The sequence below is a fragment of the Mycteria americana genome, chromosome 25 (assembly GCF_035582795.1).
Source record: "Mycteria americana isolate JAX WOST 10 ecotype Jacksonville Zoo and Gardens chromosome 25, USCA_MyAme_1.0, whole genome shotgun sequence".
Taxonomy (NCBI): domain Eukaryota; kingdom Metazoa; phylum Chordata; class Aves; order Ciconiiformes; family Ciconiidae; genus Mycteria; species Mycteria americana.
Window position 1 is genome coordinate 763,784 of NC_134389.1, and position 27,120 is coordinate 790,903.

The following is a 27,120-nucleotide window of genomic DNA, read 5'->3' on the forward strand; positions in this document are numbered from 1 at the left end:
AACGTAAAAGCCAAAGTTGACAGTGTCCCTTTACGTCCGTAAACCTTCCAGGTACTAGCCGAATCTGCCTGGATCTACTTTAATACTGTCCCAAACCCTCCGAGGCAGATTTTTAGCTAAAACAGACCCAAATTGTCAATGTTCTGGGGAACAACAGAAAATAACTTAACACATGTTTGAAGTCAGCGAGGAAATGCTGAAGCAATCAGTAACCAGGAACCCAGTCTCTCCAAACGTTCATTCGTAAAAAATAATTATTAAAGCCTTCTTCAAAACATCTTTTGGAAAAAGATAAAAAAGTCTTATTTATAAATATAGCTACACTGGTTATAAATAAATGCACTTAGATTCTCAAAACCCAGCAAGTCTCACCAAGCCTTTACAATAACAGCCACGTAAACCTTCCTCTCCCCCTGCCCGTGGGCAAACCCAACCGGTGAAACACTGCAAAACGTTGCCGAAAACAAGGTTTCGGCAGATCCCCCTTTCCTTTCAGGCCCAACCTCCAGGAGCCGACTGATTTTAGGATGAAAAGCAGTTTCCTCTTGGGGTGAGAAATTCCTTCAGAGCTGTGACCGTACGTTCACACCTTTATGAACTCGTTAGTCTGTATTACGCCTCCAGCGTCATGACATGGGCTGATCTATCGGCAAAGAAATGTTAACAAAGGCAGTACCTGAACCAAAAGAAAACCCTATTATCTGGACAAGCTTGGAAATAACAGGGAAAAATGCGATGCAAGGACCATGAAATCGAATTATGACCTTGAATCCTGCCAACAGTTACAAAACCAGGACAAAAAAACCCCAACAAACCCCAACCCAATAAACTACGGGCCAGAAGGGCTATGAACTTTCATCCTGTGAGAAGACTTTCTCGGAGAGCAGGCCAGCTGCTAGGGCCTCGGAGCTGCAAGCCACTCCTCGCCCTCGCAACCTTTTTGCGCCCGATGGCACAGCTTGCATGCTGCTATTTTTCTAAACTTCCCTTGATAATCTTTCATTACCAAGCTCCACCCAATTATTCGGGGTGCTTCCAATCAGTTCCCTGCTGCCTCGAAACCCACGATCCGCTGTACTAGACTAGACTTGCACTAACAGCCCTGCAAAGAGTAAAAAAAAATACGAACATTTCTGTAACAAGATCAGCTGCTTGTTAAAAAAGGTTTTAGTATCTTTAAAAATAAAAACTGTTTAGTAAAAAAAGTGACATACGTATCTCCAGAGACAACTCGACTCCCAAGCTGTCTTGCAGCAACCGCCGTATGTAGGGTTTTGCATATATAATCAGTCAGCGCTACCGTTCAGCGCAGAAGCGTCAAATAGAACATTTGACTAAATAGCATAACATTGAGGAGGAATTTTTTGCGATCCCTTTGGGTAGTCAAGGGGTTTGACGCAGAGCTCCCCAAAATTGTTCCTGAAACAAAGAGGGCAAAGTGTAGTATTCCCTGATAGCGTGAAACGCTCCAGCTGAGAGACATTCCGCCCTTGCTCTTGCATTGAAGGTTGCCTCAATCAAAAAGATTTGTGGTTTTGGAAGAAAAAGAACATGTAATTAACTTTCTAGCTGAAAGGGGAAATCCCCTCTGCGCCTCCGAAGATTTTAAAGCAACACCCCAAGAGACTGCTTTTTCTGGGAGGTGCAGACCTGGTCACTCAACTTCGCAGAAGGGAGCGAACACCTCAGGTTATTGCAGAAAGTCTGTTTTCAGTGCTGTAATTTCCAGGCAGCCGAGAGCTAATGCCAGCTGCTTTGGCAAGGAGGTATTTCTTTTCCACTCCCCAACAATGCAGGTATTGACATCACCAAATAAGCCGTCAGGTCACTCGCTGGCTAAAGTTTTGTTAAAAAGCTTCCAATCTCTCAAGGTCAAGCTTTCAAAGCACCTTTTGGCACCGTGTCGAAAGCAGAGTTACACTGCAAGCGGCTGGAGAGGCTTCTACCCCTGACGATGGGGTGGCTTTGACAGCAGCCCTCTGCTCTCGACACCACTTGCCAACAGCACCTTATTTAACAAAAAAAAAAAAAAAAAAAAAAAAGTTATTTTCCTTTACAAAACCCAGTCAATCACCGAGGATTAGGAGGTTACAGTTTCCACAGCAATATCAGTTGGCTGATCCGTTTCCAGCATGGATAGCACAGATTCCTTGATGTCTTCTGAAGTTACCACGAGCGGGTCAACCTCGGCGACCTCTTCGAGCACCGTCACCTCAGCTCCGTTGGGCTGCTGCCTCACCATGGCTGCCAGCTTCAGCCGGTACTCTTCCGCCCCCTGTTCTTTCTTTATGAGCTGGCTGCGATATTCCTGAGCCTTCCGGTTCGCCTCTTGCAACTGCTGCTGTAGCACTTCCCTTTCAACGCTGTCCTACGGAAAACAAAAGTTGAGAGAGCCCACGATGGAGGCCCAAGCTGCGAACGAAGGAAACGGGGTGTGCAAGCACTCCAACAGTTACGAGTTACACAAGCCAAATGCTCTAAGGCGGCGCTAGAAACGTGCTTGGGTCGAGTTCTGTCCAACTGGTTTGCTCATCACAGGTTACCAGAGGCAACCAGGACACGGGGAGGCACAAACTGGCTGGCAGGTGTCCCCACGGCGTGCAGGGAGGTGGGCTGGGAAGTTATGCGTCATCTCACCGTGATGAATTTCAAAGGTTGGAAGCGGGTGTAACCAAGATGCAAGAAAAATAGAGCATTATTAGTGCTGAAAAGTTGAGAGGCGATCGAGAAGAACGTTCTTCCTCCCCAATACAGAATGATGAGAGAGTTGCTCCTGCTGCTTTATGAAGAGCTGAGACTTGGCTTACACCCAGCCCATGTGTCGCGCTTCTACAGGAAATCCTAAATAATCTCCGCAGACGACCACAACTCATCTAAAAGCCCTGAGCTACAGCTTCAGCACAGGCAAAACGGCAACAAGTGATTTAGCTGGCTCTTTTCCTCCTACCTACACTCAACTGAGCATCGCTCCTCTCAACCACTTGCGTGTTCATTGCTAACGCAGGAGCACGTGCGGGAAGAGCAGGGAACCACCCAGCAGAGCTGCTTACAGAGACATCCCCAGGCACAGCCAAGCAGGGAGCAGCTCGGTTCTACGCTGAGACGGCTTTGGCAGACCGCGAGCCCGACATCCTCAGCACAGCAGAGAAACAGGCAGGAGACGGCGGCAATCAAAGTTACAAGCAGGAGTATCTACCTTGTCTTCCTTCGAGTCATCTACATTTTGTTCCACTTTTTGCTTCTTGGCCAGCGGCTTTTCTTCCTCTTCTGCGTCATCTCTGTCTTCAATAACAGTCTCTTCTGCAACCTGACCAGCAGGTACAGTTAAAACTGAAAAATTAAAAAGGTGACAAATTATACAGTGCGAGACATGCTTTTGCACAGATGTTTCCCGAAAGACTTCTCTGAAGTCAGTGCATCAGCGTGGTTCTGGAGAAAAAGAGGAGACCTGTGGATCGGCAATGCCAAAGTCTTCCCGGAGAGGAGAGAAACTCTGGACCAGGTTTCCAGTTTTCTTTATTCACGCCTCTGAAATACTCGAGTATTTCACCACAATGGGGCTGACAGAATCCGAAGCCAAAGATTTGCACCTCAGGAAACATGTGAGGTAAAAAACTATCATTCTGATGCCTCAGTAATGGAACTAATAGCCGAGACAGGCTAAGCAAGAGGAATGGAAAGCTCTTCTCGAAAATTCCCAGTACAGACAGTCCCAGTGGCTAAGCTCTGAATCAGCTTTAAGCGCGTGCAAGAGCTGCAAATACTCCAGAGAATAAACACATTTTAAATCTGCAAACATGGGTTTTCACACTGGGAAGGCAGTAGCAAGAATTCGCCCAACCAAGGAGGAGAAAGGCACCACGTGAGCTAGTGAAGGTAGCTCTACCTAAACAGTTCTCCTTTTGTCTTCCTTAGACTAAGAATGGGTTACAAGCCAGGAATTATTTGTAGTAATTTGGCAAATAATTCTGAATAATTAACAGCTTTAGAAAATTGCTTTTTGCTGGTGAAGTCCGTAAACAGACAGAACTGATGTAACCTATCTCACATTGTAACGCTATATGCGTGTTACAGGAGAGCTGCTCTGCTTCCTAATCCTCTTTTTCTGCACCAACGTTAATCCAAATAACCGAGTATCCCTAGGACATGCTTAAAGAATTGTTGGTAGTAGACAAGGCTGATAAATTACATCCCTTGAGGAAACAAAAAAATCACTGTACAAGCGCTCTGGAGCTCTGCCCTGCTTTACCGAACATGATTTACATTTGTCTTGTAAAACTGATAGATTATATTACCCTAGGCAATATAACTGGAGTTATGGGAGGAAAAGGTGCATTTAAGCTGATATTAATGGCCTACTGTTAGGTTTTGTAAGAATGATGAAGCGATCGCTAAAGGTAACAGGTTGCAGTTTCATCAGCCGAGTGGTTTACCCCCAGATCGGGAAGTTTGCCACAAGATAAAAGGAATCGTCTTTGCCCAGCTGCCACAGAGACAACGGCTAACTTGGCATTCCTCCTCCCACAGCATTCTACTGAAGGTGTTTGGTTTTAATGGAAAGACCAAAATATTAAAGCGTAGCAGTGTGAATTAAGCTACAAACAAGTCGCTGGCAAGCTCTACCACTGACGTAAGTCACACAGACTTTTTAACCCCTCCTGGAGTTAAAGCAGTCGGGCATGGATCTGTTACACCACAGCGCCGACAAGCCAGATCCCACCAGCCGCCAGCCCTGCGGGGCTCGACAGGGTTCACAGGCAGCAGTTACTTTTTTCGTGTTGAAGTTAGTCCTCAGTGCTGCCTTCCAAGCTCAGCTCCTCCTTACCTTGCTGTCCATCTTGCATGGTTAGGATGAAGGGCTGGCTGAGGCCGCTGGTGGGGATGGCTGTTTGCAGGCTGCCCAGGGGAACTCCGTCTGTTACAATGGCGATGACGCGCTGCCCTCCGCTGCCAACCACTTGTTCTATGGCAGAATCGACAGAATTTGCTTCCACTATTTCCTCCGTCTTACCTTGAGAAATAAAGTAAGTGCCAAAAAAAAGTCAGCGTTTCCTTCTCCCTTCCTTGAATAGAAACTGAAGTCTAGTGAAAAAGCTCAAGTATGCAGCTTGAGACTCCTGAGGGGCCTTCTTATGAAAAGCAATCTGGAAATACAGTAGTCTTAGTAGGGGAAAGAAAATAAAATCCACTGCACCTTAGCAAAACAAGTCTTCTGAGTAAACCCAGCATTTTTTGTGTAAATTAATAAGTACTAGCATACAAGCATACTAATTAAATTAAAAAGCCTGGAGCTGGAGGCAGCTGTTAAGCAGACGTGGCTCTGCAAAGCTTCCTTCCATGACCCTTCCCCAGCTCTAACCGAGACAAACCACACGCAGAAAACTCTTCGTGCCTCGAGAGCCCCATCCGCACGAGCACGGCCACAGCAGCCACGAGGAGGCTACTTCATTTGGCCGGGTGACCGCAGACGGGTTCAACTCCCTGCGACACTTTTTGTATGACTTAACGGCTCGCACAAATAATCAGGCTTGCAAACCCTCGGCTGCATCCTGCTCCCAGCGTATGCTGCAAGCGCAGGAAACAGAGGGGATGTGACCTGCTACGCGCACTCTGGTGCCAAAGAGGAAAACACTCAAGCGCCACAGGTCAAGGAATCAGTAGTGTGGCACCAGCAGCTTGAAGAAGTCAAATTGCTCGCCTCTAGATTCTAGGAAAAACACTTAGCTTTGGGGAAAATAAATGAATTCCAAGGTGAAAGGATTATATAAACTCTAACTTTATCACATTTCTAAATCTGAAGTTAATTAAAGGTCAACCATTACACTCTACAAATGTAACATAACAGATCATAAAAACCCCCAAACGTAAAAAACGCCCAAACCTTTCCCTACTAAAAAGTTACCAGAGCCTCAGGAGACTCAAAACATTTGTTGACTACCACCATTTTACAGCAAACTGGGGAGAGAAAACATTTCAGACAATTCCCTTCTTAAACAAATATTTATCTACGTTTATAGATTAAAGTAAACCAATGTTCTGGAGCATTGGGGTTGGGGTTTTTTTTCTTTTTTATATAACTGTTAAAGCACTTGAAGAGCAATGTACTGTGCTGTCAGGGTCAGATATGCTGGTTAATAAAAATGAGGTTACTTCTATTGGTAACAGTTACTGTTTTTTTAATTATGTTTGAACTGGGATTAAATAAACAAATAACCAAAATTAACCCACTGCTTCACAAATATTTATCATCATCCCTTCCTTACCCTGAAAGCAGGCAAATTCACTTCCACATCTTAAATCTCCTCCAGTTTCCTCACAAGATACCCGCTAGAACTACACAAATCGGAATCGGCATCTGACCCGTTTCCCCTACCTGCGTCTCCGTTTGAGTTGGAAAGCGGTGCCGATACTTCAGCGAGGGCCGCAAGCGTGGCAAGCACAGAGGTCGTTGAATTGGAAAACTGCATCGTAGAGACATGCGAGTCACCTGGTTGGGAAAGATGAGGGCAAACTGATGGATTGGCAGGACCTGCCGTATCTAAACAGCGCAAAAAGCAGTCAGAATGCAACAATTTTGTCATCTAGAGATCAAGACATCAGGCATGAAGTATTTTGTGGGCTCCCAATGGTCAATGGAGAAAGGGAGGTGGTACAGATAATTTTTCATGAGAGGTGCCTCTACTAACTGTAAAAAGGGCTTTGATACTGCTTAAGACAGACTGTACCCCCCCCCGAATATTTTATGATAATTTTAATGAAGTATTTGCTTTAAATTCGATTAAGTTATTTCTGAATTGCGTAACAAAAAGAACAGCAAATGTGAACCCATTTGCTCCAGCTTTATTGTAAGAACTACAGAAAGGCGGGCTGTCTGCCGGGCTACTTGGCACGCCGAGCTTCGATCTGGAGACGTGGACGGCTTTTCAAGATGCAGCCACGCTGCCTGATGACACTCACAGACGTGCTGGAGTCTGCCTGCTGTAATGTTGTGCAGAGCAGTTGCTACGCACGTAATGACTTGGCTTCGCGTCGTACTGGAACTTTCAAAAATTGCAAAACCTAAAGAATATATTAAACTCGTTTGCTATTATGAGTAAATTACAGCACCCAAGTTCTTCCTCGGTTGGGAAAGTCTCCAAGTACAGTCTTCAGCATTACTTCACAGACCAAACGTTTTCGCACAAGTCAACAGAGCCTTTTGCTCAAACGCAGAAATTGGCTACGTATATCACTTGATTTCAATGTACGGGGCACACAGGTCCTTTCCGCCTCCCCTCTCAGGTCCAGTAACGGAAAGACCACGGTTACTGCAACAGGGTATTGATTTGAATGAGATAAACAAGTCTTCTGGGTTCCAAAAAACAATGTTTCTTCCTCCAATTGACCATAGTAATTCCTATTCAAAGGCAGGCTTAATAAGAATGGAACAGGAAATTAACTAAACGGGCGCACACTCAGTGCATATAACCCACAATTCCTCTTTAAAAAAAAAAAAAAAAAGAGAGATCCTGTACCTCACTGCCAGCGTAGATAAATAGATTATAAGCATACAAAGGGAAGTTCATCTAAAGTTCCCCTGCCTTAACCCTTGCAACCTATTTTCTCTCCTTCTCACCGGCTCCTGATTTTACAAAGGTTATCGAGGGACTTATTTGCAAAGAACAAGACTTTCAAAAGGCTGTGGGCTAGGCATGTGAAAATACCACAGGTCTAGTGACTGTTTTCAGCAGCTTGCAACCAGATTTCTTCAGACCAGCTAAAGATACTTATTCCTATTTAAAAACTTTTTCAATAACGGAAGACATCGGGAATTTAAGAGAGCCAAGAACAATTATTAGCTATAAGTGTTAAATAAGAGATTTTTGTTGTAATGAAGGCGCAGTCACTGATGCCCTCTCGTGGGAAATGAGAAAAAAACCTCCTGACGTGGCCTAGAGTGGGAGACACCGGCTATTTTCACGCTGACCAGCTATTTTCATGCTGACCAGCTATTACCAGTGCTTGAAGTGTCATGGGGGGAAAAACCCAGGGTATTTTAGTCCAGTCGCACGTGGATAATAAAGCCACCGCCGTGCTGTGGCACTGAAAAAGGCAGTTACACTGTAGGATACACAGAAGAGGTGTGGCGAGAGATGGGGATTTACAAGGCCACTGCCAAGAGCTCATCTGGAGCGCTGCCTGCGGCCGCTCACCCACACACCATGGATGGATTCGAGGGGCTCAGGGTGACCCGCTTGCTTAGCCCGGCAAAACAAAGGCAGAGAGGGGACAGGACTGATTTCCACATCAAAGAGGTGGAGGCGATGGAAAAAGAAGAATGATTTCAACTAAAGGGCTGCATTCGCACCAGGGAAAGGTCTAAACAGGCTGTGACTGTGTTTAAGCTGGAAATCGGCAGTTTTCTAACAGCCTTTCAGCAGGGCGTTGGCCTCTGCGACTCCTACCTGGCTTCCAGGCAGAGCCAGATCCCTCTGCAGAGACAGTGACGCTGACCACGGCCACAGCGTCACCCGGGGTACAAAAATCCCCAGTTTTATGCCCCTTTGAGTTTGGGGAATATCCTGGACTGAAGATGTTGTGCGCCAGTCACACTGCATTTTCCTCGCAGATGGAACAGGAAGACTTTTGGTCAGTTTTCCCCTTCTAAATTAGGATTTGTCAGTGCCTCAATGCTGCGAGCAGCCCCGAAAGCTTTGAGAGAAAGTCCGGAGCGCTGCTGAAGTCACTGTGGCCAGGCACAGGCAGAGAGGTCTGGGTGGGACTGCAGAACATCAGTATCTGGGATTTTAAAAGCACTCTCTAGCTAATAAGCAAACATTCACGCATGTGAACAGTCCCACTAACCAAAGAATTACTCACATGCAGAAGTGTTTGCAGGATGAGGCCAAATAGCTTCACAAAACTTGCATTTAGTAGCCTCCTTGAGACTGAAAAGAAACAATGGTTTGGATTTCCCCAAATACAGAAAATGCACTTTAAGAGTAATTATGAAAACTGGAATTACACAAAAAGAATTCGCACTCAGCCTTAAGTTAAAAGTGTTTTCCCCACCGAAATAATGCTCACAGAACAATGAGGAACCTAATTATTTCCATCTAACATGTGGGACCACAGAAATAAGGAGTAAGCGACATACCCAACAGACCTGCTTATTCTGCAATTTCCTTACTCAACATTTATATATAGCAAAACATTCATTCAACTCTTGAAGCCAGTACAGAACAAAGCAAACCGTTCCCCAACCGCTCTGCAGTGCTCAGGATTTGGCACAGGCCATAACTCTCATTATTCCTCTGTTGCAATCAGCCAAATCCATTTTCTCAAGCTCTGCTGCTTGTAACAGACCTGGAGCAGACCCACAGCTGAGCTCAGCAGAGCTCTGCCACTTCCAGTGGAACCACCTTTATTTACACCAGCTAGAAATCTGCTTTGTTACCTTCGACGGCAAAAACATTCTGGGGCAGGAAGCAGTAGTTGGGTGTGTTTGGCTGTATTTCACTTTTCTTCTACTAAATGACTGTCTGCCCTCTACTGGTAAGCAGTCTTAGGAACTTTTTTCAAGACTTTCCTACTCAAGGTCACATAAAACCTTACCTGAGGTTGTTTTGGCGTTTGCTGAAGAGACAAGACTAGCAAGATTGAGAACTTCCCCTGGCGTAAGAATAATCGGTGAGGCGAGAGTCACAGTGTTGGTGATGGGATCTGCTCTCTCTGGACGAGTGGTTACTTGGCTCTGCATTGCTTCCTAGGAAAGAGAGTGGGGTCAGGCATACGTTCGTCACGCTGCCTGTGGTATTTAACATCCTTGAAACATGTTGGAGGCAGATTATTTCTCTCTGCAGCACATCAGGGTCACCAGTGCAAACGCTGTAACAGAACTGCCACCTAAACTTGGCAACTTACACTACAACCACGTGAGGTGCGTGGCAATAAAACCCCATCACCCACCGAGTCCTAGCAGACGCATACCAGTTGATCTAGAAATAAAACAAACCTCATCCACCTCTGTATTTCTAGTTCTCTCTGCAAACAGGAAATGATCCCATCGGACACAACAGGATCCCTCTCACTAGCGCAGATATAGTTGTGGGTCAGAGAATTACCAACAAGTTTCTCCTTCCTCGACCTACCTGTAGCATTACCAGAGTCTCTGGATTGTTCTTGTCCAAAGCAATATCAAAAGCCGATTTATCAAACTTGCTGAAAGCATGGACATCAGCTCCGTATTTGATGAGCAGCTCTACGACGTCTCGGTGGTTGTGCTCTGTCGCCCAGTGCAAAGCGGTCATTTTCAGCATGTCCTTGGCATTCACATCGGCCCCGTTCTGAAAGAAATAAGCGTTACTTGTCGGCGCTGTCTTCTCCCAACATCTTAAAGGTGGAGCCCACACTAGCGTTTAAACAGGGACATCAACACTTAACTGCAAGGGCCATTCAGACCAGCCTTAAAGTGATACTTAATTTACTATACTTACCCGAATTAGCAGTTCTACAATATGAGTGTGTCCGTCAGCCGCAGCCATGTGTAGGGGCGTCCGGTCCACTTTTGTTCGGGCATCTCGGCTAACGCCAGCTCGAAGCAGCACTTCTGCTGTCGAATAGTGGCCGTACTGGGCAGCAAGGTGAAGAGGCGACGTCCCAAGCTACGTGTTAATTTAGAAGAGTTACTGTCGGTTCACAGCAAGAGAGGACAGGCACAGTAATCACCACGTGTATGGCTGGCAGTAATTAGAATGACAAAGCTTCTGGAAGAAATTAATTTAAACTTTTTTTTCCTCCACACAGAAATAGGTGGCTGCATATTCAGTGCAGCCTGATATTTTCCTGACAAACGTTAAACTTTTCAGGGATCTTTATGTTATCTGATAACTTGAAGATGAAACATGCTTTACTTTCCCCACTGTGCCATCCATTTATCCCTGAGCATCACTGAGCTTCTCTTCCAAACCATGGCAGAACATCTCTGCCATTTCTGTATCGTGACGGATAATTTCACCACTGTTTAGAAAAGGGCAGTATTACAACGTTACTAGGCTCTGCGACCTCTCGATACAGTTAATTCCTTCGTCCCACAAAGTTATGAATGAACAGACCGGTACGTTAGGAAATGAAGACAATTGGTGATGGAAAATGGCTACGGATGGCTTGTTCGTCATACTCTGATTCCCTGTTTACGCAACTGTTATTCTTCAGTTTCATTAAAGCTTTTGTTTCCTTTCCAACCCAGGATGGGCTGCTTTGTTTTCAGGGTTTTGGTTTTTTAAGGAAACAAAAAATAAAACTCCAAAGATGAGTTTCTTGATTGAGAGAGTTTAAACAATTAAATAAAGCATTCTTAAAAGAACTTCCTATTGCTGAGAGGTTTAACAGTTCTTCCAATTTGACTTGACTCATTGTTTATCCCAGCTGTTGGGAACTGCACTTCTCAAAGCACTGAACCCTACATACGTTGCTGTCTGGGACAGCACGGTACTTATGATGGTGCTCTCGTGCATTAGGCAGAGATCAATCTTTACACAACCGTCAATTCATCTTTGCCCGAGGAAGGTCTTGGTTTTTAAAGTGCTTTGTCTGGAATCTGCTCCACCACAGAAATCCAGAGATGCATTTTCTGCCAATCCACACTCTGGTTTTACTGCTCCAATTTCCATTTGTACACAGAAAACCAGCGTCTATTCCCCCGACGTACCCAGTCAGTGGTGAAGGGAGCACCGCTTGCCATCAGCTTTCGCACTTCGTCATCTTCGCCTTTGCGAGCTGCTTCTAGCAACCTCTTCCCTAGGTCCACTAAGGACATCTTCATACATGGGAACAAGTATTTGCCGAAAGCTGCTTTAAAAGGCGGGAGCAAGAAGTGGACAACAAACAAAAAGCAGTGAGGCAGAGACATTTTAAAAGCTCTGTACAACTACAGCCCATCTGGACACACCGCCTTCCCATACAGGACTAGGCCCAACACGATCAATAAACAGGCATAAACATTTAGCAGATTTTTCAGTTCCGTGCCCTGAAACATCAAGAGAAGGCAGCACACAGTGTCAGCAACTGGGTCAGACACCACAAGCCTGGTGTCTGAGCTCCTGCAAAATCCCCCTTACCTCAACAGCGCCTTGCATGGACACAAAGACTCGCCCATGTGGATCCAGTTCCAAGAGCAGAACCTATAAAAGCAACGGCAAAGCTGTTAGCACTCCTTGCACAACATCACTTTGATTTTTAAAGCGCTTCAAGAACATGATTTAATCTCCGAGACACTCTCTCTGACCCCAGCACTAGCAGCTAAGCATGGGGGAACTATCCGTGTTCTCTGCTGGTAGAGGATAAAACAAACCATGGTAACTCCAGTGACTTGTTCAAGGTCATTAAAGGAGCAGAACCCAAAAGCTGTGCTCAATGTACCAGACAACAGTGACTCTATTTATTCCACGCTACGTAAAGCATAGCATAATTACGGCAATAGCGAACTATAGCATTTTTCTCAACAATAGGGTTATGCTGGTACGCCAGTCCTATCAAAGACTGATTTAAAGTCTATCCATTAACTCACGTACGACGTTCAGCAAGCGGCTACAAACGAATGTCTGTGCAAACGGGCACCGTGCCACCCAGCACAACAGCGATTCCAACAGCACTGAGGCCCTCGACTGATTTTTTTTTCCTTCTATTTCCTTCAATTGCAGTTCTATGAAATAGTTGGAAAGCTCTCTTTCTTTCTTTCTTTCTTATTCCTTGTTCTTTCAAGAGAAACATCCCACCCTGTCCTCAGTGACCAACAGAACCAGCTATCAGTAGCACAAGCCCTTTAAAGCAAAGCCAAACAGCAAACCTCACCCCTAAATCTCATCAGGATACGCTGCCCACATCATCTCCCTCCACAAACGCATCTCACTTTATAAGACTGTTTTGCACTTGTAGCTTTTTCCGAGCCTGCAGTTATTATGTGCAACACCTGAGGCTTAGAAGTCAAGAGCCCAGAGCAGTTACTCAGCGTCTACCCTGCAGCCAGGACCTCTGAAGCATTTACGATGTGTGCGTTCGACTACCACAACCCCTCTGCCCTTTAGGACTTCCCAGTTTGGGGTTCTTTTTCCTCTTTCTCACTTCTTGTGGGACAGAGAATATTTTTTAAATGTTCCTTCTCATCAGCCACGTTGAAAACGCTTGCATATTTTCCGGGCACGAGTAGTTGCACTGAAGTCTGCGTTCACAAAGTTAATCACCAGCTTACGTATTTGCGGGACTGGAGTTTACCACTCTGGGAGTGTTTGGGAAAGAAAGGAGAAGCCGGATCATGAACAAAAAACATCAGTTTCTCTCCTCACATTAAACTGAACCGTTGTCAATTATTAATTATTTGGAGGCCTCTCCTTGCATTCCTGCTCTCTTCCCAGCTGGATGCTTTCAGGGAGGATTTAAGTCTGAGGCTCCCTCTTTCTTTTTCAAGTTATTAACAGTTTTTGCAGCTTGGACTACCGTTGACAAACTCCTCCACCTCCCCTTCGCTGCGTTTCAGAAGTAAAAGGAAAGAGCACACTTCTCCAAACCCCTACACCTCCCCTGAGCAGCCGGCGCGGGGTTAGCTCTGCAGACCTGCCTCAAGACCCCCCGCCAAAACGCCCGAGCCCCCTCCTTGATGGACACAGGAGGCCCCTTCCCCTCCCCTGGTCGAGGACCCCCCCCCCAGCTCCCCCCGAGGGGGGCCCGGCCTCTCGCCGCTCCTCCGGGGCAGGGACCCTCCTTCCCGCCCCAGGACCCCCCCTCAGGGCTCCTCCTGCCCCCCCCCGTGCCGCCCCCATACGGACACCCCGACGGGACCCCCAGAACACCCCCGGCGGGGGGGACAGCCCGTTCCCACCCCCTCCAAACCGGCCCCCGGCACTGCTCCCTCACAGGGGTCCCCCCCTCAGAGCCCCCAGACCGCCCCTCACAGCGGGGCCCCCCTTCACCTCCCAACCCCTTCCCTCATGGGGTCCCCCCTCCTCGCCTCCTCCCCTCCCCTCCCCTCCCGGGGTCCCCCCCCAGCCCCACTCACGCGGCGGCTCGGGCCCCCCCCAGGCACGCGGCTGTTCCCGGCACGTGGCACCGCCCCCTCACCCCCCCCCACCCCGCGGCTGTTCCGCCCCTCCCGCCGCGGCCACACAAAATGGCCGACCCGGAAGCGAGGCGGGGAGGAGGTAGCGGAAGGATACCGTGAGAGGCAACAAAAGAGTCCGCCGCCGTCGGCGGAGGAAAGGCGGATCGGACCTCCCCTCGCTCTGTCACGGAGGGCGCGGGGCGGACTTAGCGGATTCCTCCTTCTTTTCCCCGGCCGCCTCCCCGCCCAGGGGCCTGGAGGAGGGCGGCGAGCAACGGGGGAACCCTAAAAGGGGAGTATTTTCTCTAGCGGAAGGATATCAGACCCTCGACTGGGAGCCTTTCGTGCGGATGGGGGTAATGCGCCCCTGCAGTTAGTTCCGGCAGAGGCGTTTAGGCGCCAAGTATAAAAGGGCGGCGGCGGCGCGTGCCTGGGGTGGCGGCGCCTCCCTGAGGCGGTGGGGCTGGTTCCTGCGCCTCGCAGAGCCTTCGGCCCTTCGCTATGTTTGTGTCTATACTATGAAGAGATGTATGTATGTATGTATGTATGTATGTATGTATGTATGTATGTATGTATGTAGTTTGTGTGTCTCCGTCTCGTCTGAGTGCCTTCCCGTCTAGGATTGGGCTCCCTTCAGGGTGCCTAAGCCGCCCTCTCTGTGGTGTGTTACCCCCTCAGGTGCCCCTGACACACTCAAAGTGCCCGTTTTTGAGGTAAACGTGAAACCGTGGGGCCTCTGGGGTTCCTCTGGGATGTTTTTCCCGTGGGGTTTGGAAAAGCTGAAGTTCAAATAATGTTCTTAATGTTCTTAAATTAAAATAATCCCTTAGGTTTAGTTTTTCCACGCTTAAATCCTTCGCAGCATTTGCAAAGGCACATGGGTACGTGTTCTCAAGTCAGTTCTCAGCTCACCATAAAAAGATTTAAAACAATTTAATGGCAAATTACAGAAAAAACTTGATGCCCGTCTACATGGATTTTTTTTAAGTGTCCACAGGAATGTGTATGTTTTTAAATAATTTTATTTAAAGTTTCATAATAAATACTTCTCCTGCGGGTTTTCCCAGCTGGGAACACAGAAATCAAACAGCTCTGCATAGGAGAGTTTACATTTTTCACCTCTGGTTTAACATGGGTGGTTCAAAGTCAGCAGGCTGGGTCATTTCTGGAGGTTACAGAAGAGCTGTGCTCCCTTTTCATAATAGAGCACAGATTTTTCCAATATTTGCCCATTTTTGGGTGTCTTAAGTGCTGCCTCAGCTTCCACCCAGCCGTGTATCCCCCCAACTCTTAGGACAGTTTCAGGATGCTCCACATCACAACTTCACCCCAATTAAACCCAAAAAAAGCACATTCAAGAAGACAAACCAGTTGTGTTCACTTTCCCAGAAAACAAGCTTGAAAAAAAAAAACTTTAAAAGCCAAAAATTATTCAGGGTTGGCGTTGTTTTTCCCCCCCATTTTGAGATGATGCTCAGAAATAAACCTCAGCCTGCGGAGAGCACAGGGGAAAACCTCCCCAAGGAAAATGCAAGGCTTCCACTTGAGTGAATGCAGCAAATTTTTGTTGTTATTTTTAAAGGGGTTGATTAATTGGGTGGGGAACCAGAAACGTTTTAATTTCAGGGTAAGATCAAACTAAATTCTCCATCTTGTCTTTCAGCTCAGCCCCTGTTGCCTGCCCAGACCCCACGATGTACCCAGCCTCTGTCCCAGTCAGGAATCCCACCTGGGATAAAAGTACGCGGGGGACAAAAAAAGGAGAAAAAACAAATTTTGGGCAGTGAACATCCAGCCTTGACCCCACTGAGCAAGGTCAGAGTGTTTCCATGTGTATTTACCCTCCTGGCCATCATTTCTCCTGCTTGGGCTCAAGCCACAAGGTGCAAAGAGATTATTTCTTTCAAGAAAGAGGTTTGTGCTCATGTCCCGGGCACATCCCTGCCTCTTCCACCTTGATTATCCCAAAGGGAAGGTTAAGGAGCGAAGCGGCTTTTGGAGAAACCGGGCCAGGGGAGCGCAGAGGATCTCTGCATCCCTGGGAGAGGAGCGGGGACGATGCTTTCTGCAAAACGAAGACGATTCCCATCAGTCCTGTACCGCTCCCTTTGCACAAATGACTTTCTGAAAAAAGCACACGAGAAATGAGCTCAAACGCTCGTCCCAGAGCACGGGGACGCCCACGGTCACACAGCTGCAGGGTGCGGGGTGGTGGCAGAAACCCCCCCAGCATCTCCCGCACCCGCTGGCATGTGGATGTGGGGCAATGGGGTGGCTGTTTCTGCCCCCTCCCCTTGTATTTGCCCCCTGTGCTGTTATCCCCTGCTTGCACCGTCGTGGTGCTTCCTGCGCTGCTGCAAGAAGGGAAGAGAAGAACGTGGAGAGAGGCTGAAGGTTTGCAGGGAGCCCATCACCATCAGGGCTGAGTTACGATGTCGAAAACTGCCCGGAAACAAAAAAAACCAACCTCCAAACCAGCAACAAAACCAAATCCTCGCATGCCTAGCTGAGAGGGAAGGGGCAGGGGGGGTAAGGAGAGGCAGAAAGGAGGGCTTCAAATTAGATCGAAATCTAACGAGCTAATGCTGGCGATAGGAGCTCTCCAGAAATTAAAGCTGTTGAACTGCAGCAGACTGTCCTCTTCTTCGGAGATGTCATGGCTGATCTGATCCCGCTCGCCGGCGAGCTTGCCCAGCCCTCCTTTGGGTTTGTAGAGGGCCACGTCGCTGAGCCCCAGCCCCTCCAGCTCCGCCACGTCCAGCCGGGGAATCGGCATCCTCCAGTAGATGAAGGAATCGTACTGGCTGCTGATGGTGTCCAGCATTTTCGGGCTGTGAAGGTAAAGGGGGCGAGGGGAGAGGAGGAGAAAAGCTCTACCAAAGGCACAGGACAGCCACCCCAAGCGGCTGAAACTCTCAGGCGTTGCCATATTGACCAATTCCCCCCCTCCGCAAAAAATCGATGGGGCAGGAGAGTGGGGTGTCCTGGAGGTTTGACTCTACGCTGGGCCTACATGCAGACCTGAGCCCTGCCACTGGTCTTATCCATGGCCTTGGTCACGGCCCTTCTCTGAGCCGTAATTTGGAGGGGTGTGCAATGGGACTTGTCGCCCCGTGCCTCAGTTTCCCCATCTGCACAAAGGGGAGCGTGGGAAGGATGGCCAGGCTGGGGGCTAGCCCCTTCCCATCCGCATCTCCCGACATCCATCCCGGGCACCTCGATGCCTGTGGGCTGGCATCAGCGGGGACCAAAGACGGGCTGTCCCCCACATCCCGCTCTGCCGGCAGGGACAGAAACCGGGATCCAAATGAACCCTTTTTCCACCAAACCATGCAAGAGGGTCTCGCCCTTTCCCTGTGCCGAGCCCCCTGCGGAGTGGGCAGCGAGGGGAGGTCCCTGCGCATCCCCCCCTCGCTGCCCGCAGAGCCCACGCCGTCCCCTCCCTCCCCGGCCCTCGTGGCATCGCATCGCCCCGGGGGACCGCGGCCGAACCCTCTAGAAAGGGCTGGAAGAAGCGTCGCTCAGCGTTGCCGTCGCACCCCACCCACCCCACCGGTGCCGGCTGTGTGCCTGTGCCGTGCCGCCGTGCCGTGCCATGCCGCCGTGCCGTGCCATGCCGCCGTGCCATGCCGCAGAGCCCCTCCCGCAACCCCACCCGGATCCACGGAGAATTGGGAAAGAGCGGGAGGGGACGTGGTTCAGCTTTTCCTCTGACACAGCATGGCCTGAGCTGAGTCTGACTTGCGCTGACTTGCTTTTCCCTGGCAGAATTATGTCACTCACCTCCCTGCATTTGGCAACAGAGGTGAGGGAAAAAAAATCAACTGCCTGACCCAAAATATCCTCCTTTTCCCGCTGATTCCCCCGTTTTAAGCCCTGGGAATCAGAATCCTAAAGGATGATTCAGACATACCTTGAATCACGCCCTCCCTCGCTCCCCGTCCCTGCGGTGAGGGGTGACCAGCTGCTAAATTTAAGATTCCCGATGTAACTCAGAGGCTATGAAAGGCTCCTGTGTCACCCCCCGGGGAAACTGAGCCACGGAAATAGCCTCCTCCCCAGGGATATATCCCTGGGTATCTTTCTGCACAACAGCAGGGAATTATTTAACGGTGACGGATGTTGCGGACAATGGCTTTTAAAGCTTCAAAGGGGGGGGAAAAGGGAATTTAGCGACAAGAAACAAAAAATTCAAATCTCCGGAAAAGGCAATTGATGCAGGGAAAAAAAAAACCCTCCTGCATTGCGTGTCACCCCCAAGGAAGAGCATCTCCCCTGGGATCAGCGTGGTCCGCTCATCCCGTGGGGGCAAAACCACCTTTATCCACTTAATCCCTGCGGGCTGTTGCTTACTTCCCCCCAAAAAAATCCTGGGGTGCCAACGCCCCCCTCCACCCAAATCTCTTCCCCAAAAAAACATCCTCTTGCTTTTCATCCCCCTTCGCCCGCATCCCGCCATCCCTTACCTGTCGAGGATGGATGGGCTGGATGCCGGCCGGGCTCTTTGTGCTGGGAAGCCGCGGGCGTTGCAGCGTCGCTTTTGTCTGCTGGCGCGTCTGGGTCTGCAATGCAGCCCCTCGAAGCCGCTCGATGAATTCCCCTTCCTCGTGGGGGGGGAGACGATGGGCAGATGAGTCAGCGGCTCCCACCCGCGCCAGGGAGGGGGAGGACGGCCGACGCGGACGCGCAGGAGGGGATCCTGCGCGCTGGACCCCCAAGATGGGGATATATTAAACCTACAGAGGATGGGAGATTTCTCGCAGCGATTCCCGATTCAGCCCTGCAGCCTTCAGCTCAGGATTTGGGGGGATAACGGACTGTTTTCAGCCTCCAAGGAGCTGGCAAAGGTTTCTTTTTACCTGCGTGCGAAGAAATGGGGTGCTGCGGTACCCCCGAACCTTGAGCTGTAGGAGGGCACCTTGCGGGTCAAGGTTTGCTGCAAAAAAACCCAGATAAGGGGTTTTTTTGTGGTGTTGCTGAGTCTGGAGGTGTTTGGTCCTGATGCTGCACGGCAAAAATATCTCAGCTTTGTGTCTGAAGCCAGACGTGCAGCTAGAAATAGGAGGGAGACACCCAAAGCCGGCATCCCTGCCAGGGCTGGGAGAAGAGCTGCTTCGAAGCCGGGGTGGGGGGCACCTCACGCAGCCCCGCTGCCCCCCGCTCCCCGCCACGGCACCCATGGGCACCGGGCCACGACCACGGCCCCTGCGCTGCTGCGGTGTCGGAGGGACGGCGACCCCGAGAAGCGGGACAGCAGAGAAAACCCCAACGCAACCCCTCCGACCTGCGAATCTCCCTGCCCAGGCCACCGCTGAGCCCCGAAACATCCTTTTTTGGGGGGACAGGCCAGATCGGCACACCCAAGAGGCTGAGAGCAGCCCTCACCCTCCTCTCCCTGGGCTTTGCCCGGGATCAACATTCCTTTGGGGCTTTAAGGTTATTTCCTCCCTTTTCCTCCCCGTTCCCTGTGCGTGGCTCATTTCTGCCGGTGCCAAGTCCTTTCGCCAGCACTCGGCTTTCAGCTGGGCTATTTCTGCCTCCTCCTCCTCCTCCTCCTCTCCCTGCCACCGTCATGAGCCAAGAGGATCCCATGTCCTCTGCTCCTAAATAGACCCAGTCTTGGCTGGGCCCCGCCAGCGCCCGGCGCAGGGAAAATGCCAAGCAGGGGCCCAGCGGAGGATGCCGATTCCTCCGGGGGGTCTCGCCGCCATGGCTTCGGGGATCCCCGAGGCCATGGCGTGCAGCCTGGCTGGGCGACTCCGTAGGGAGCTGGATGTGACCCGTCTGCGTGCCCGAGCCCTTCGCTTCGGGGTGTCACCTGCTGAAAGGGGTGGCTCAGGCCTGACTGCCCAAACCTGCGACATCCCTCCCCGAGAAGGGACCTGGGGCCAAACCCCGTGGGGGAAGATGGGGGACATGGCGATGCGGGGTCCCTCTGTGCCGCAGGGACCGAAGTCTCTTCGCTGCAGCGGCTTTGGACCCGGCGGTTTCGGGAGGGCTGCCCAGACCCAGCAGACGCATCGTCGGGGGGGCTGTAGCGGGGGACAATGTCCTCTGGCAGCACGAGCAAAAAAAAAAGGGCTCTTCAGCTGACACGAGGTCTCAGACACTCGGGGTATTATCAGCCAGGGCCGCCCCGACGGCTCAGGACAGGCGCGGGGACAGTGCCGCCTTGTTCGGGATTTCTGGAGTGGGAGCGATGGGGATGGCTGGGATTTGGGGGCTGACGCAGGAAGGGACACTCTGGGGCTCACCCAGGGGTGTCCCCTTGTGGGTCCCTCCGGGCGGGCTGGGGACCCACAGGAGGGGACGCCCCGGAGGTCCCAGTTCAGCTTGGCCGGTGGCTGGAGCTGTGGGATTTTGCCGGCAGCTGTGGCAGCGGCAGGACCATGACAGGTGGCAGTGGTGGTGGCAGGACTGTGGTGGGTGGTGGTGGCAGGACCATGACAGGCGGCAGTGGCGGTGGCAGGACTGTGGTGGGTGGTGGTGGCAGGACCATGACAGGCGGCAGTGGCGGTGGCAGGACTGTGGTGGGTGGCAGCGGCAGGATCATGACAGGTGGCAGTGGCGGTGGCAGGACTGTGGTGGGTGGCGGTGGCAGGACCATGACAGGTGGCAGTGGCGGTGGCAGGACTGTGGTGGGTGGTGGTGGCAGGACCATGACAGGTGGCAGTGGCGGTGGCAGGACTGTGGTGGGTGGTGGTGGCAGGACCATGACAGGCGGCAGTGGCGGTGGCAGGACTGTGGTGGGTGGCGGTGGCAGGACCATGGCGGGTGGCAGTAGCGGTGGCAGGACCATGGCGGTGGCAGGACCATGGCGGGTGGCAGTGGCGGTGGCAGGACCATGGCGGTGGCAGGACCATGGCGGGTGGCAGTGGCGGTGGCAGGACCATGGCAGTGGCAGGACCATGGCGGTGGCGGGTGTTGTGCAAGCGGAAGGGCCCTGACCTGGAAGTGGTGCAACGCTGCTGCTCGACGCCGGCTGTGGGGTGGTCCGGGGGTTTCCGCCCTTTTGGTGCTTCGGTCCCCCGAGGGCGCTGGCACATCCGTGGAAAAAGTGGGAAGAAGGCCCGGGAGCAAACGGGAGCGTAACTGCACCCTGGTGGGGACCCCCAGTCCTACCAGGACCCCTGGGACCCCCCCAGGGCTCCCAGAAACCCCGGCCATGCGGGGCCCTCCCACCTTGCTGAGCCCCTGGACCCCCCAGCTGGGACCCCCAGCCCAGCCTTGTCAACCCCCCCCCAGCCCTGCCAGGGACCCCCGGCCGTCCTGGGACCCCCAGAAACCCCAGCCCTGCCAGGCCCCTGCCAAGCCCCCACGCCTTGCTGAGTCCCTAGAGCCCCAGCCCTGTTACCCCCGTCCCTATCAGGATCCCCAGCATTGCTTAGCCCCAGGACCCCCCGTCCTTCTGGGACCCCCGAGCCCTACCGGGACGCCCAGAACCACCAGCCCTACAGGGACCCCCCCAACTCTGCCCAGACCCCCCCAGCCCCACCAGGACTCTCCAGCCTTGCTGGGACCCCCAGCCCTACTGGGACCCCCAGGACCACCAGCCCTGCCAGGACCCCCCAGCCCTTCTGGGATCCTGGGGACCCCCAGCCCTACTGGGACCCCCAGGACCTCCAGCCCTACTGGGACCCCCCAGCCCTACTGGGACCCCCAGGACCTCCAGCCCTACCGGGACCCCTCAGCCCTACCGGGACCCCGAGGACCCCTCAGCCCTACCGGGACCCCCCAGCCCTTCTGGGACCCCGAGGACCCCCCAGCCCTGCCCGGACCCCCCAGCCCTACCGGGACCCCAGGACCCCCACTCCCTCCAGGATCCCCAGGGACCCCCGACCTTGCCGGCCCCCCCCCAGCCCGGCCCCCCCGCCCGGCCGCGGCCCCTGCAATGCCGGCGGTGCCCAGAGTGGGAGCTGTGCTCCGGGCCGGGCCGGGCCGAGCCGAGCCGGGCGGCGGGGGAGCGCCGCGTCCCGCACCCGCCGGGCCACGCCTGGCCGCTGCGAGCTGGGCACCGGCACCGGGACCGCACCGGCACCCCGCGGCCGGCACCGGGGCAGGTAACGGGGCCGCCACCGGGACCGGGACCGGCAGCCCCGAGGGGTGCGACCCCGCGGAAGGGCCCCTGAAAGCGCCCTGGGAAGGCGGGGGGGGGGGCACCGGGGGCGGCACCGGGACGGGACGGGACGGGGCGCGGCGGGAGGACCCCCCCTTGCAGCCCCCTGGTCGGACCGGGGTGTCCTGCCGGGACCCCCAACCTTGTCCGGACCCCCCAGCCCCACCAGGACCCCCCAGCCCTACCGGGACCCCCCCCAGCCCTGCCGGGACCCCTGGGGTCCCCAGGCCCACCAGGACCCCCCAGCCCTACCAGGGCCCCAGCCCTTCTGGGACCTTCCAGCCCTGCAGGGACCCCCCAGCCTCACAGTGACCCCCGCGACCGCCAGCCCTTCTGGGACCCCCCCGCCCTACTGAGCCCCACGGGTCCCCCACCCTTGCCGGCACCTGGTGCCCCCGGGGTGGCAGCCGTGACCGTTCCACGCAAAGGGGGTTCTCCCCCCACTTTGCTGCCCCATCCCGGGGGTCCCGGGGCTCTCACCCAGCACGGCCCCATCCTCCAAGACCACCCTCCCTTCTGAGCTTGGGGGCACCCCAGCAGGCACCCCTGGGGCTGGTGACCCCAGTGCTAGGGGGCCTGGAGCGGCCCCCCCAGACGCCCTCGCTCCTCTCCCCGGTCCCCCGCCGGTGACGCAGAGCTGCTGAGCGGTGGTTTCCCAACAGGGAAGTCATTTTGTGTGGGCCGGCGCGGGCCGGGCCGTACGCTGCCCTCCCCGGGGCCACCGTGGGGCCGGGCCCCTCCGCCCAGGCAGGCTGAGACCGGACACAACTCATCGCAGGGGTGGGCAAGCGGTGAGGGGGGCACGTGAGACCCCCACGGGGAGGTGGAACTGGGGCAGCTGCGGCCTGCGGGACCCGCCACCGACAACCGCCCGGAGCCGGGAGAGCGGCCGGATCCGGCCCCGGCCGTCGCCCTTCACTGGGTGCGAGGACGTGAGGCCCGGTGGGTGCTGGGGGGTGGTTTTGGGGGGAGGAAGGAGGGGGCCGAGCGGGGGGCTCGCGGCGGCTTGAGCACCTCGGGGGGGTGGGGGGGGTTTGTCAGACGGGGATTCGCTGGTGGCTCGTACGAGGCTGAGCCTGTTCCTGGGGCTCCCCGCAGAGGCTCTTCCAGCGCCTCGGGGACCACTTGCAATGCCGAATTTGGGGGGTACCCCCCCCATGGCCTTTCCGCCGTGCTGCCGGATCCGGCAGCCAGCTGGGGCGTTATGGCGGGGGCCGGCTCTGGCAGCCTCATTTCCTAAGGAAATGGGGCTAGAAAGAAAAGGCCCCCCCCCCCCCCCGCCCCGCTCCGTCCATCCGTCTGTCCGTCCGCAGCCCGGGGGAGAGGCCGAGTCTGCCCGGGGGCTGCCAGTGCGTGGGTCCGGCGTGGGCACGGCCCCGGTTTACGCCACCCCGGACGTGTCACAACCTGCCCGTTGTCAGCGGCCGCTCTCGCGGGGGGGCTGGGGGCCGGGGCCCAGACGCCAGGGTGAAGGGCACGGGGGGCTCTGGGGGGGCTCCCTCAGTCGCACCTCAAGTCTCCCTGCTGGGACCCAGGGCCAGGCTGGCGGTGACGGGGGAGCAGGCACGGCCGGGCACCCGCTCCCCCTCGGTGCCCTGACGCCAAGGGGATGGGCTGCGGGTGCTGCCGGGTCACCCTGGGGCCGGATCCTGCCCGCTGGCTCCGACAGGGCCGCCAACGGGGACAGTGCCGAGGCGATGCAATCCCGCGGGGTCGGAGCATCCCTAGGCACCCGAGGGCAGGGGGTAGCACCCCATTTTGGGGAGCTGCCGGCCCCGGCACCCAGCAGCTGCAGGCCCTGCTCCTCCCTGCTGCGGGCAGGAAGCCCCGCCGGCTGCCGCGGCCTTTGGACCCATCCGGTGTCGCCGGCGCAGGGGCAGAGGAAGGGACTTTTCCTGTTTGCTGGCGCAGTGGGGTCCGGCACCCATCTGCCGCCGCGGCCGAGCTCCGGCAAAACTTGGCCTTGCCTCGGCGCAGCCGCTAGCTGCCCCCCACGCCGGCGTGGGGACTCTCTGGCGGCTGATACAGGGTTGTGCTCAGGCTGCGGCCCCTCGTGGGTGGGTGAGTTTTGTGCGTGCCGCCGAGTGCTTTTGCAGTGAAAGAGTTGTCTCTCCTTGGGGCGGGGGGGGGAGCACCCATTTTGGGGGTGAACGCCCCTTTCGCACCCCCCTTGGCTACCCCAGCCGGGGCCGTGGGGGTTCGGGGAAGAGTCCCGCCGGCCGGGCAGAGCCCCTGTTTATTTTTCCCCCGTCTGCTTTTCGAGCCGGAGCGGAAGAGCTCAACCTCCGGCCCCTTTTCGGAAAGGCCGGGATATTTATAGCTGCCTGGCTCAGGGAGCTGGGATTTGCCGTGGCCGCCGCCGTCCCCCCCCATCCTGCTGCGGCATCCCTCAGCCGTGTCCTGCACCGGGGTGGGGGCCGGGGCGGATCCTGTCCTGGCCGTGGGGACAACTCTTCCGGGTGGCTGTGTGATGCCCGGGGGTCCCCTGGGAATCTCTGTGTGATGCCCGGGGTCCCTGGGGGTCTCGGGCTCTGTTTGGGCAATGGGAAGTGGATTTGGGGTTGATGTGGGGAGTCAGGACTGCAGGCATCACCCCCCCGCCTTCAAACCCGCAGCCAGCTGCTCCTCTCCATGCCGTGCCTCAGTTTCCCCAACCTGATGCATCACCCGGGTGGCAGCGGGGGGCAGCCCCGGGACAGGGACTAGGGCTGATCCCGCACCCCAACACCCCCAACCCATCTGTCCCCTTCCCCCCATCATCTGATACGTCCCTGCACCCGGGGACAAACCCTTCCCGGCCGTGACGCACCCCTTCCCCGGCTCTGCCTCCCCCCCAGGTACATCCCCACCAGCTCGGCCACCTCGACCAAGTCCCCCCACCCATCCTCATGGAGTGACCCTGCGCGGGGGTCTCTGCACCGGCGCGGCCCCCCCGGCAGCCAGCCCGGCAGGGAGGGAAGCTGGACGCCACCGCGAATATGAGCGACTTCTGGCACAAGCTGGGCTGCTGCGTCGTAGAGAAGCCACAGCCTGTGAGTAGCTTCAGCCTGGCCGGTTCAGGGAGGGCTTGGGGTCCTGGGGCCATGGGGTCGGTGGGGGCTGACGGCCTTCGTCCCCTTGCAGAAGAAGAGGAGGAGACGGATCGACCGTTCCATGATAGGGGAGCCCATGAACTTCGTCCACCTGACGCACATTGGCTCTGGCGACATGGCCGCGGGCGAAGGCCTGCCCATGGTACCCTACCCATGCGCACGGTTGGGGTGGTGGTCTCGTGGTTGGGTGGTGGGTCTCATGGTTGGGTGGTGGGTGTTGCTTTTGGGGTGCTGGGTCTCACAGTTGGGTGGTGGGTGTCAGTGTTGGGGTGCTGGGTCTCACGGTTGGGTGGTCGGTGTCAGTGTTGGGGTGCTGGGTCTCACGGTTGGGTGGTTGCTGTCGCTGTTGGGGTGGTAGAATCTCATGGTTGGGTGGTGGGTCCCATGGGTGACGGGGCTCAGGGTGGGGTGAAGCGGCCTTATGTTTGGGTGACGGGTCTTATGCTTGGGCGATGGGAGGGCACAGTTGGGTGATGGGTCTCCCAGTGGTGATGACACATCTCTGCACCCTCCCCGCAGACCGGTGCCGTCCAGGAGATGAGGTCCAAGGGTGGACGGGAGCGACAGTGGAGCAGCTCCCGGGTCTTGTAGCGTGTGAGTACCTGGCCCTGCGGGCGGCTGTGGCGGCCCTGAGCACCCGCTGTCCCCCTCCGAGGCACCACCGCTAATTAACACACCCAAACGAGCCACCGCTTGCGCGGTTCCGTAACCCAGCCTCTCTTGGACTTTGCAGATTCCTGGCTTTTTCAGCCCAAACTTGAACTGCCTGATCCCCCAACCGGAGGAGAAGCCGACCTCAAGCGCTTTAACCCCGCGGTAATTTATGCAGAGCGATCCTCGCCCGGCTCCTGGTGGCTTTTGGTCCTGTGTCCCCCAGCAAACCCCTCCTTCCTGGAGGCATCGGGTCGGTGACGCGGGGAGGGAGCGGGGACGGCAGCCCCCGCCTCGTGCCTGACTGGGATTTCAGCCAAAAGGACGCAGCCACCCTCCCGAAGCGCGCCAGGAGCTGCCGGGCGCAGCCACGATGTGCCAAAATCCTCCCAGTTTTCCCTTTTTCCACGCCAGCGTCTCCCCTGGGCCCCTCTCGGTGCTGGGCCGTGGTGCCTCAGTTTCCCCGGGGGATCACGGCAAGGCCGGTCCTGATGCCGAGGCTGATTTGGTGCCCTCCCGGAAAGGCGTAGAAGAGCAAAACTGGGATTAAACCCCGACGCTTCAGAGCAAAACCGGGATTACACCCCAATGCTTCGGTGTCTCACCGGCAGCGGCTCGGCGCCGACACCATCAACGAGCCCGTGGTGCCTCCAGCCAGCATTTCCACCGCCGGCAAACCGCCACCTTCCTTCTTTTTTAGGATATAATTTTTTTTTAAGCTCAAAAAAACAACTAGGCAGCCTCCGCCACCTCGGAGGCAGGACCGTGGTGGGGTCGCCTCTGCCCGGGATTGCCACCGGGGTTTTACTGGCACCGGCCGAGGCAGGACGGGGCCCGACCCGAGGGGGGACTCGGGCTCCCGAATTCGGGCGCGGGTGTATATAGTTTAAATAGTGCTGGGATTAAATATTAAATAGCACGTGCCGGGCATCACGGCTGGGCGGCAGAGGCTTTCCCCTTTGCCACGCTCCACGCCGTGCCGGGATGCTCCTGCACGGAGCCGGGCTTTTCCAGTCCCGCGGCGCGCTCGGCGTTGGTAAGCGAGTGCCAATGCTTGATCCAGTTTTCCCTCCCCTAGGAGAAACAACCCCCCCTTAAAATAAAACCCTTGCGCTGGCCCGAGGAGCACGTCTGCGAGCTGCCCGGGGCTCCTTGCCTCCCTCCTCTGCTACCGGGGCTGCCAAATT

General features: G+C 54.7%; 4 protein-coding genes across 12 annotated transcripts in view; 2 read left to right on the forward strand and 2 right to left on the reverse strand.

Annotated features, from left to right (window-relative positions):
• Positions 1-1,638: 1,638 nt before the first annotated feature.
• GABPB2 (GA binding protein transcription factor subunit beta 2) lies at positions 1,639-14,088 on the reverse strand. Of its 4 annotated transcripts, none has more exons than XM_075524750.1 (10): positions 14,033-14,088; positions 12,099-12,161; positions 11,690-11,829; positions 10,476-10,643; positions 10,131-10,325; positions 9,595-9,745; positions 6,374-6,487; positions 4,826-5,011; positions 3,197-3,330; positions 1,639-2,368 (listed from the first exon to the last, which is right to left on the reverse strand). In XM_075524750.1, exons 3-10 carry the CDS (start codon positions 11,801-11,803, stop codon positions 2,081-2,083), a joined length of 1,350 nt encoding a protein of 449 aa, XP_075380865.1. In that variant the 5' UTR covers positions 11,804-11,829; positions 12,099-12,161; positions 14,033-14,088; the 3' UTR covers positions 1,639-2,080. The 4 variants fall into 4 exon arrangements, with proteins under 4 accessions (XP_075380865.1, XP_075380866.1, XP_075380869.1 ...); XM_075524751.1 differs by having other exon boundaries at positions 11,690-11,832; positions 14,033-14,083; XM_075524754.1 differs by lacking the exon at positions 14,033-14,088 and adding an exon at positions 12,832-13,475 and having other exon boundaries at positions 11,690-11,832.
• A 403-nt stretch (positions 14,089-14,491) lies between these two features.
• Positions 14,492-27,120, forward strand: part of CERS2 (ceramide synthase 2) — a 34,705-nt gene continuing 22,076 nt past the window's right edge. The window contains exon 1 of the mRNA XM_075525255.1: positions 14,492-14,500. The gene's annotated coding sequence lies outside the window, so the exon portion shown is untranslated. The remainder of the gene's footprint in view (positions 14,501-27,120) is intronic.
• MLLT11 (MLLT11 transcription factor 7 cofactor) lies at positions 15,045-18,845 on the reverse strand. Of its 4 annotated transcripts, none has more exons than XM_075525107.1 (3): positions 18,541-18,845; positions 17,988-18,038; positions 15,045-16,905 (listed from the first exon to the last, which is right to left on the reverse strand). In XM_075525107.1, the coding sequence occupies exon 3, from the start codon at positions 16,896-16,898 to the stop codon at positions 16,629-16,631; it is 270 nt and encodes an 89-aa protein (XP_075381222.1). In that variant the 5' UTR covers positions 16,899-16,905; positions 17,988-18,038; positions 18,541-18,845; the 3' UTR covers positions 15,045-16,628. The 4 variants fall into 4 exon arrangements, with proteins under 4 accessions (XP_075381222.1, XP_075381221.1, XP_075381219.1 ...); XM_075525106.1 differs by having other exon boundaries at positions 17,988-18,041; XM_075525104.1 differs by lacking the exon at positions 17,988-18,038 and having other exon boundaries at positions 18,541-18,658.
• Positions 21,978-27,058, forward strand: CDC42SE1 (CDC42 small effector 1). 3 transcript variants are annotated; one of them, XM_075525262.1, is made up of 6 exons: positions 21,996-22,134; positions 22,853-23,132; positions 25,028-25,222; positions 25,314-25,424; positions 25,802-25,876; positions 26,016-27,058. In XM_075525262.1, the coding sequence occupies exons 3-5, from the start codon at positions 25,169-25,171 to the stop codon at positions 25,871-25,873; spliced, it is 237 nt and encodes a 78-aa protein (XP_075381377.1). In that variant the 5' UTR covers positions 21,996-22,134; positions 22,853-23,132; positions 25,028-25,168; the 3' UTR covers positions 25,874-25,876; positions 26,016-27,058. The 3 variants fall into 3 exon arrangements, with proteins under 3 accessions (XP_075381376.1, XP_075381377.1, XP_075381378.1); XM_075525263.1 differs by having other exon boundaries at positions 22,853-23,112; XM_075525261.1 differs by lacking the exon at positions 22,853-23,132 and having other exon boundaries at positions 21,978-22,134.